Below are 10495 nucleotides of genomic sequence, written 5' to 3'. Positions count from 1 at the left end.
TCATCAAAATAATAATTACAAACCATATAATAATTAAAATATTATCTCTCTCTCTCTCTCTCTCTCTCTCTCCAAATCAACATGTAATAGGCCTAAATAACCTAAGCACATCACAAAGCTTGTCAAAAATTACTAGACTTTCACTAAATAAATCCCCAAAATCCCGATACTCACTTTATAATTTGTGTTTTACACTTCGCTTGTTTTGAAAATATTTTCAAGAACATGTTTTTCCATTTTTAATTGTTTGTTTACATGTAAAATGATGTCAAACTTGCAAAATATTTTTCTTTAACCATAAATATTTTATAAAATGTTGTAAAATGTTTTACCTTTTAAAACATGGTGAAATATTTTACAAAAACACACAATAACTACCCCTCCCCCCATTTGGTGGCTAGATCATCAATCTGGTGGGTTGGGCAGCCTATGCTAGTGATCCGATGGTTCAGTGGCCACAGATGCCATTTGGATAATCAATACCAACATTGGCCTCTAGTGGTTCAGTCACCAGAGAAGTTATTTTGGCAATCAAAGCCACTGTACTGGCTACCAATTTTAAAGGTGCAGCCATTGGAGATGGCGTTATGGAGATGGAAGCCATTGTTTTGATGACTGGTGCCAACAGTCTAGTCACAGAAGACATTATTCCGATGATGGTTGCCGGTAGCACAGTGGCTAGAGTCATTGCTTTGATGATCAATGCCAATGATCTAGTCATCAAAGACATTGTTCGATTTGTCAATTCCAAAGGTCTGATCACCGGACCTCTCGCACTATCAGCTCCAATTGTTACCATTGACTTTGATGGTTGGTTTGAAAAATTTTACATATTACACGAAACACTTGAAAATATTTTACTGAAAATGATTTACACTTATAATAGTTATCTTTGAATATATTTTACTTCAAAAAAAAAAAAAAAAAACAAAGCATTACAACCTAAGAAGTTTATCATTGATTAGCCAATAAAAATTGTAGTTTCTACATCTAAAATTTCAATAATGAATTAACCATAAATTATCACTCCATATTCTACCATTGATATATGGTAAAATCTAATTACACATGGTTAATCATTAAAGAGCTTAGTGAAAATGGAAAGAATATAACATTCAGACCTAAAACATAATTTAAATTTTTATTTAAAAAGCAAAAAATAAAACATAATTTAAACAATATATTTATATATAAAAGGTCTATTAGTAATAGACTAATAGGAGTGAAAAACAAATACACACACCCACAGTTTCTGCTCCTTTATGAAGGGATTTTGTACCTGATATCACATTATCAATGGAGGGAAGAAGGTGAGTTTCATTCTCAATATATTGGTACTTGTGCTTTTTTTTCCTTCCATTTTATTGTGGTACTTTTTTATGGGATATTCTTACCTTCTTAACATTAATTTTTGGAATTCCTTAATTATGATATAATATTTTTGTGTTACAATAAGTGTTCTATTTTCTTGACAAGAGAGATTATCACAACCTCTTCCAATGTTTGACTGTTCCTTTAGGTGTCGCAATATATGTTGGATCTCTTGTCCTTCTTATCAACATGTTTTCAATTTCATTGATATATGTATTGTGAATATTTTTTTACTAGTGTAACAAACTAAGAATTTATTATTATTATTCTTGATTGGTAAGTTTACACACAAAACGAGTGATTAAATTCCTTGTTAAATAAATTCATATGAAAGAAATTTATTTGATATTAGAGGACCAAGTATTTAGCAATGACATTATATAACTTGACTTTCCTAAGGTTATGTTTGGTTGGGGCAAAAAGAGAGAGGATGGAAAAAAGGGAGAGAGAATGGAAGGATAAATAGGAGCTTTTCCATTGTATAGTTGATGATAGAAAATTGAGGGGAAGAAAAGCAGGCCCAAAAATTTAAACCCCCCCCCCCCCCCCCAATTTTTCGAGGGTTCAATTTATTCTTTTTTGTTTCTTTTGTCTTCCTTTGGCTCTTCCAAGGATCTTGGGGTCCGTCTGGAGAGAAATGTGGACAAGAAAGGCATTTACTATTTTTCCCTTTTAAACCCGTTTGTCCAAATTTGTTATTCTTTTAATAATTATGTAATATGGGCAATATGAAAAATCCAAACAAAATACTTTTTTCATTTCTCATTTGCCTTTCCAACCAAACAAAGACCATTTATATTTATTTTTCATCCTCCCCACCAACACTCATCCTGTTAAATTTTCTCAATTATGCATGCCAATTATTATTACAAAGTTCACGTTTATCAAAGAGAAAGTGATCACTATCATTTAGGGCTCATTTGATTGGAGTAATTATTGTGGAGATGGAAAATGAGGGAGAAAAAAGTGAAGGAAAAATTATAAGGGTGAGCATTTGGTTGAGAGGAGAAAATGAGAGAGAAAATAGAGGGGCCTAGGAGTTTTCTCCATGGGGCCACCATTTTGGGTAATTTTGGAATCTCCCTAATTTGGGGAGAAAATGTGGGGGAAGGGGCCTTGATGAAAATTACCCACCTACCCCCATCTCCTTTCACTCATGTCTTTCATGTAACTTCTTTTCTTCTTCTTCTTCTTTTTTTCAACTTTAATGTTTAAGTTATTTTTTATATATTGACAAAAAAATTTATTTTCTTTTAACCTATTAATTGGTTTATGTTATAGGGGTATGAGAGTAAATTTATACAAACCTACATTTTTTATCATCTCATTTTTCTTCTCAACTAAACAAAAGATTTTTTCATCACTCTACTTTTTCTTCCCCCAATCAAACATACATAAGGGAAACTAAATATGTTTTATTCCTCCACTTTTCCATCCTCCAACTAAATAAAGTTTAAGGAAATGTTTTGAGGAGAGAGAGAGAGAGAAGATAAGAAAAAATGAGAGGAGAAAGTGACCAAAATATACTAAGGATGTTTACAAGTTGAGGAGATGATTAGAACTACTAAACAAACTAAGACTTAGTTTCATTTCTTCTTCTTTTTTTCCCTTTTTTTTTTTCTATTTTTTTGTGTAGCTCAATAAGTGCCATTTTTTCCATAAATGGTTCGAGTTTTTTAACAAGGTTTTGCTCTTTACTTCCAGACAGCTAATGTAAGCCCTCTTTTAATTAAAGTGGTCAATATACCAAAATTTCACTTCATTATCAACTTAGATTTAAGAGGCAAAATGCTGTTGAGACCTAAACAAATATTGATATGCTCTATATATAAGTGCCAAAAGGCTGTTGAAGCCTAAACAAATTTCACTTCATTATTGTCATGCATGTTATAGGAATGCAACATCCACAACCTCTACTCAAAGGGAAATCATGAGGAATATGCGCTATATTTCTGAACTGCGGAGAAAGATACGAAGACTGGAACAGGAAGATGCTGAATTGAAACAAAGACTGAACATGATTTTGGTAATTTACCTTTCTCTTTCTTCCAAATGCTTTTATAGCTCAAGTATCTGGAGACTGAAGTAGATTTCTGACTATCTTTTCTCAAATGGGATTCTCATGACAGGCTGACTTTGATGAGAATATAACTGAAAACAACCAGCTTGCCTATCTTCAACAGGAAGTGGAGCACAAACTTCAAGCGCAAGAATGTAAGCATTTTATTTTAAAAAATTTGCTTTTGTCTACATTTTTGTCATGGGGAAGATTTTCTTTTCTTACTATATCTAAAAACAAATGTGGCCATCCTCATCTACTAGGTTTAAGGTTGCAAGTTTTTAAACAAATGTGGCCAAATTCATGGAAGGATAACTACTAATGGCCACTATTTACAAGCTCGCAATTTTTTAAATTGACAACATAGAAGCAATGTTTTATATGAACAAAATCACTCCAAAACTACCTAGTCCCTTAACCTGGGCCAATTCAAGGGATTTTGGGGCCTAAGGTGACATTTGAATTGAGAATTTTTATATATTTTAATTTGATGAAATAATATATATATATATATATATATATATATATATATAAACTTAAAATCTATTCTTCTAATTTGTTTAAATTCAAAAAAAAAAAAAATTCCAGAATTTTTTGTTCATTTGTGAGTTGTTCATCTAAATTTTTTTATAACTTTTTTTGAAAATTTTCTTATTCGTTTTGTGAGATTTTACCTAATTTTTTTATTACGTTGTGTTCATAGCTTATAACAAATTATCTAGAGAACCATTTTGAGACTCGATAAAATTTTCAAAAAACATTTTTATTATTAACAACTAGTATATATATAATGCTACAAAATAAAATTTTCTTAAAAACAAAAAATATGGGTGGACTCTGGTCCACAGTCCCCCTATACTTTGCTAAAAAAAATTCCCTTTTTTATATTTTATTTTTGTCTTTAATAAACAATTTCTTTTGAGTATTATTAGGGGTACAACAAAATGTCACAATAATTTCACAACATTCTTAAATTAGAACAGCAAAAAAATTAAATTAGAGATTGTGATGGGCAAATACAAATTCTTTGTCCCAATTTTTTGTGTACTACTTTATGCTCCACCAATTTTGATATATCATGTATTTTTTTTTCCTACTTTGGTAGGGTTTAAAAGAAAAGTGAAACAAATACATAATAAGTTATGATTGGTGAATCATAATTAAAATAGGGCCATGTGTGATAGGGAATTTGTTTTTGTGGTGGGGCCATGTGTGAGTTGGCATGTTAATTTAGAAATGTTGCGTGAAATTATTGTGACATTTTGTTTTGTCCATAGCATTACTCATTTATTTATTTTTTTTATTGGCTAATATTTGGAGTCTAATTAATACTCTTCTGAGTATCAAGAAAAAAAAATTGGTTAAAATTTGGGGTCCATGTTCCACTTAGGGCCTTAAGCGATGGCCTAATTGGCCCAGTGGTAGCACAAACCCTACCCTTTTTTTTTGGGGGTAAACTTCAATATATAACTCAAAGGAACTAACAAGATAAGGCATCTTCCTTACAAGCAGAAGCCAAACCGGCTGGAAGATTACCTGGTAAAAAAGAAATAAAACCTGAACAATCTAGTGCATACTTTGCTACCACATGGGCAACAGCATTTCCACTTCTATTAATCCAAAGAAAAAGACAGGAGGGAGAAGACTTAGCCAATAGTCTGATGTTGAAGACCTTAGAAGAAATGGCCCACACCGGGTGATTCAAGATGGCATCAATGCTGATTTTTTAATCGCTTTCCACAGAAATATGCCTCCAGTTTTCACCATGAGCTAGTTGCAATGCCCAGAGTATTGCTTCAGTTTCAGCAAGGGGGGAACAAGTAGGTATGCTTTTTGCCCAGGCCCTAATCACAGCCCCATGATCGTTTCTAGCAATAGCTGCTAAGACCGCCTTTGCTTGGGAAATTGCTGCATCTACATTAAGCTTGATGGTGCCCACAGGGGGAGGCATCCATTTGGCAAAGGTCTTATTTGGTGAGGGAACCGCACAAACATTTGCTTCTCCATCCAGCAAGTTTAGCTTCAAGCTTATCTTGGATAAAAGCAAAATCCTTAGAAGGAGCTCTAGACAAGAACATCGGTGCTCCAAGGTAGACCGCATCCTTTTTTAAACTTTTAACTTGGAGAATACTCTTTATAGACCTTCGGGCTTGGTTATTAGTATGCTTGGAGAAGAAAACACTTGACTTGTTTCTATTTATGGCTTTCCCTGACCATCTACAGTATTTTTCGAGAGTTTTCACTAGGCTTGCTGCATCTTTTCTAGAGGCCTTAGAGAGCAAAACCACATCATCAGCATACATAACATGAGTGATGGTTGGGCCAGAGATACTTGTTTTAATGCCGCTAACATTTTTAAGTTTAAGCTCATGGTCGATCAATCTGGATAAGACTTCCTACACCAAGATAAAGAGATATGGCGAGAGTGGGTTGCCTTGCCTTAGCCTTCTACTGGGTTTAAACCATTCTGATTTTCCCCCATTTACAATCACCTCAAAAGACACCGAAGATATGTTGGCAATGATCCAGCTAGTGAAAGTTTCGTTGAAACCAAAGTGAAGGAGAACAGTTTTCATAAACTTCCAGTTGACCCTGTCGTACGCCTTTTGAAGATCAAGCTTGATGGCCATGAAGCCTGGCTTGGTTTTACAAGTCTTGAAACTATGGAGGACTTCCTGAACAATGATCTGATTTTCAACGATCCACCTGTTTGGTATGAAGGCTGATTGGGTAGGAGAAGCAAGCTATATAGTATACACAACTTATTATAAACTTCTAGTGGCCTTTAAATGTGATTCTTTAATTCATATGAATACTCATTTTGGTGTGCTTAGCCAAAAGTATGATTGTTCCAACAACATGAGTGATTGAAAAAAAAAAATATGGTGTAACATGCATATTTAATGCCACCTTCTTAAGTAGACCCGAAAGGCGTGGGACTCACTCTTATGTGAAAGGAGCATTATATATGCCTCTTACACCATATACCAACATTTGGGACCCACTTATATGTTAGACAGGTGTTGTTACACCATATATCCTCTCTAGCTATTGGCACTTTATCCTTGTATCACCTTTGTTAGTAGCATGTATGACCTTAAATAATGTTGTATTTCTTTCAATGGTAGCACTCAATTGTGCTATGGAGGAGGAGAACAATGAGCTGAGACGAATTATTGGCCAACAGCAGCTACTACCAGGTGGGGATGTGAACACCAACCCCATTGAGCCTTCTACAAACCAAGCTGAGGAGAATGCTCATGATGCTGACCCAAAGCCGAAGGAGTGAGAGCAAGTGATCTGCAGTGATGGCCAGTCATAGAAGAACCAAAATATGATTATGCATGAATAAAGGAATAAGGCCAAAACATATATCCTGGTTCTTCAAACATAATAACAATTTATGAGCTGTTTGAGCATATTTATCATATGACTGCTGAAATTATCTTTTGATAAAAACTTGGCTTGCTAATTCTGGTGCAGTTGAGCTAACATGGTTCTATGAGTTGTTCTCACATGGTTCTATGAGTTTCAGTATATTTATATTTAATAGCAGATTTGTTCTCACATGGTTCTGAGTTTCAGTATATTGATGAAAAAAATCATTTCTACTCAGGGTGGCACCAACTTATAGCCAGGGTGGTCCCAGGACCACCCTAACCTGAATAAAAAAAAAATTATACATAATAATTTAAAATTTTATATTTATCTACCTTTAAAAAGAATTTGGGAACACCCTGAATTTTTTTTATACCAATAAAATTAAATTTTGGTCCATAATTTGAGCAACTTAATAATATATTAGGGTCCTTCAAGCAAAAAGAACCACATGCTCTTATATTCTTTTAAGCCTATACTACGACTTTACTTTTAGTTTTTGCTTTACTTGACACACTGTCATTGTATGACTACTTTTTCTCAAAAACATTATAATATATATTATATAACTAATTGGTCAAAGTCACGTAAATTTAGTTTTTTTCATTGTACAACTACTTTTCTTTTTTCTTTTTCTGATAATTTTGATTAGAAAAAAATAGTAGTTTTAGTTAATAAAGTGAATAAATTTAAAAAGTTACTTAATTTTTATATAACATCAATTAATTCATTATATATATAAATAAACTTTCTATTTTTATGATTATAATCAAACATGTGATTGTCCATTCTAAGGAAATTTGATTAAATTTACACCAAAAGTGTCACTAAATATTATGTTTTTGCATTTTGCTATCATATTATTAGTAATAAACTTATAATATTTTTATTTATATAATTTAAAATTTTATTAATTATATTATTTATGATGACACTAGTTCAACCATCGGTCCGACTAAAAAACTAGTAACTAGTCCCTTTTTTTGGTTCTTTCACCATAATAGTTTATAAAAAGCTTGGAAAAAACCCCCAAAAAAAAATTTTGAACGAAAATCTAGAAAAAATATATATAATAAAACCATTAACAAAGTCCAAACCAAATACCAATGAAAAAGCCCAGTACAAGATCAATCTCATCTCAAACTAAGACTATCACTACTCCAACACCAACACGATTACGTTTTTAATTCAACAAATATTTATAATAAAAAAATCCTCACTGCCTCAGGAAATAAGAAACTCACTTACGCAAATTCACAAGTCATTAAACAATTTAAACTAAAACTAAATCAAACCTAAATGCTAAAAGGAAATAAGAAACTTACTTAGGGTCCGTTTGGATAGGCTGTTCACAAAGGTGCGTTTTAAAAATGAGCGTTTTTAAAACGTGCGTTTTGAAAACATCATTTTAAAAACCATAGATAAGCGTTTGGTAAAAATGTGAAAATATGCGTTTTTTACTTTTAAAGTTACATTAAATGTTTGGATATGCTGTTTTAAAAATGGCTATTTTAAGTGTAAATTCCAAAAAAGGACTTAATTATTTTGTTAAGGTTATTTTGTCATTATAAAGACCTCCTTCCTAAACTCTCTCTGCATATCTGAATTTACACGCTCAGGCTTGAGGACTTTAATAGCTACTTCCACGCCAAAAAATTATATTAAAACAATACCAAATAACTCAGCTGCTTGGTAAAATATTAATAAGTTGTGCAGCTGAGTTAATGAGAGCATATCATAAGAATGAAAAATCCAACAAACTACCAAGACTCTGTAAACTATACTAATTACAAAGACTCAATTGGAAGTTTAGTAAAAGATCCCCTAGTAGAAAAGCCTAAGAGTTAAAAGAGTTTTTTTTTTTTTTTTTTTTTTTTGAGATAAAAGATAGAAATATTTATTGAATAGAGAAAAACCATGTACAAGAGAGTGTACAAACCCTGTTCAAACACACCGAAACAGGGGAAAAAGAAGACTTCTAAACAACTTCCAAATACATGCCTAAAAAAAATATCTAGACAATTCCAAAGCTGGAAGAGTGTTGCCGTGTGGATCCTCTATTACTTTCATCTGCAAAGCTAAGAAGCTTATCCATTGCTTCTTTGTGCGTTGGTGAGATTGTAGTATTCCTGCAAGAATCCAATTGCCCCCTCCAAAATGGATTTGGGGTGGGCTTGAACTCTCTCAGAGTATACTCTATTTCGTGCATTCCAAATCCCCCATGATACCACTGCCCACTTTTTAGATACCATTGTAATCATTATTGATTGCATTCTCCAATTTCTGCATCCTATAGCCTAATATAGATTGTTAACACCAAACTGGCAACACGTGATATACAAATGCAACCAAAGTAAACAGAACAGCTAGAATCCCAAAGATACATGGGTTCATTCAATTAAGAGAGAAATGGACTAGACATTCAAACACTCTGTATAATTAGAACTCTTCTAGCAGGAAATATAAAAAATAAAATAAAATAAAAAGAAGAAGAAGGCATAATCAGAAACTACAGCCACACCAAACATCCAACCAAAATTTTATTCTAGTACCATCAGCTACCTCAAATTAATCATGATGCATCAAATGAGATAACAAAACTTAATGATTTTTTTTTTTTTTTTTGATTGAAACAGTCTGCATTCATTCAATTGAAAATGGAAGCCAACAAAGTCCAAATACAAAGCTAGAACAGAGCTGAAACATAGAATAGCTACAAAGCTAATACAATAAAGCATTAAGTCTTATCCAGATGAATAAGGTGTTGCACCATAGAAACATAAAAATTTGTCCAAAATAGAAATAATGAAAATACATTGGCTACAACCCACAAATGGATCAAGCAATCCTATCACGAATAACCTTCATCTCCTTATCATGCATATTCTCAATGTTTGCCTGACTCCTACTACCTTCTTCACTACTATTGCTCTCTGGTTTGTCCAAGTTATGCTTATCCCATTTAAATCCCTTATCCTCCCTATCATGTTTTCTAATATAATTATGCAAGACACAAGTAGCAACTATAATGTTTCTTTGGTCCTTAATGTCGTAGGATGGCATTTGCTTCAAAATTTTCCGTCTATTCTTCCACACTCCAAAAGTTCGCTCAATCACACTTCTAAGTGATGAGTGAACATAGTTAAACCTCTCTTCTAGGTGATTTCCTCTACCAGCTCGTCGAAAATCTGCAAGATGGTATCTTTGTCACTTATAAGGTGGCAAATATCGATTCCTCAAGGGGTATCCAGCATCAACTAAATAATATTTTCCTAACAAAATTAAAACATATGAGATGTGCATAAATAACATCCTTTATACATATTTAATATATAAATATAGTATATACCTGGTGGTGGTTTTGGAAAATTGACAGATTGTCGATGGATAGAATCTAAGAAAATGCGTGTATTATGTGCAGCACATATGTGAAGAGTAAATCAAAGTCACATGCCGCCATCACATTAAAACTTGTCACACCTTTTCTATTATAATATGGAGTTTTCTTGTCCCCTCCAATAACAACTTGGATATGTGTACCATCAATGGCACCAATACAGTCCTAAAATACAATACAAAGTTATTAAAGAAATAATCATAACAAAAATTAGAAGCAAATTAGAATGAATGAAATAATACCTGAAAATGTGGCATGTATAATGGATTTTGTTGTATATATGTTGGAAC

At 32.7% G+C, this 10495-nt stretch overlaps 1 protein-coding gene across 1 annotated transcript; it reads left to right on the top strand.

The window, feature by feature from the left end:
- Nucleotides 1-285: 285 nt before the first annotated feature.
- Nucleotides 286-6944, top strand: LOC142608210 (uncharacterized). Its single transcript, XM_075779940.1, has 4 exons — nucleotides 286-753; nucleotides 3265-3397; nucleotides 3501-3585; nucleotides 6559-6944. The coding sequence occupies exons 2-4, from the start codon at nucleotides 3302-3304 to the stop codon at nucleotides 6717-6719; spliced, it is 342 nt and encodes a 113-aa protein (XP_075636055.1). The 5' UTR covers nucleotides 286-753; nucleotides 3265-3301; the 3' UTR covers nucleotides 6720-6944.
- The last annotated feature ends 3551 nt before the right edge of the window (nucleotides 6945-10495 follow it).

Source organism: Castanea sativa, chromosome 8 (genome assembly GCF_040712315.1).
Source record: "Castanea sativa cultivar Marrone di Chiusa Pesio chromosome 8, ASM4071231v1".
In the NCBI taxonomy this organism is placed as follows: Eukaryota; Viridiplantae; Streptophyta; class Magnoliopsida; order Fagales; family Fagaceae; genus Castanea; species Castanea sativa.
Note: the sequence above shows the minus strand (reverse complement) of the source record. Positions and strands in the feature narration are given on the sequence as shown.

Bases quoted from the DNA above. Each gene is read 5' to 3' on its own strand.
- LOC142608210 (XM_075779940.1), top strand. From the start codon at position 3,302: ATGAGGAATATGCGCTATATTTCTGAACTGCGGAGAAAGATACGAAGA. The intron at 3,398-3,500 runs GTAATTTACCTT...TTCTCATGACAG, and splicing joins AAAGACTGAACATGATTTTG to GCTGACTTTGATGAGAATAT. The intron at 3,586-6,558 runs GTAAGCATTTTA...TTTCAATGGTAG, and splicing joins CAAACTTCAAGCGCAAGAAT to CACTCAATTGTGCTATGGAG.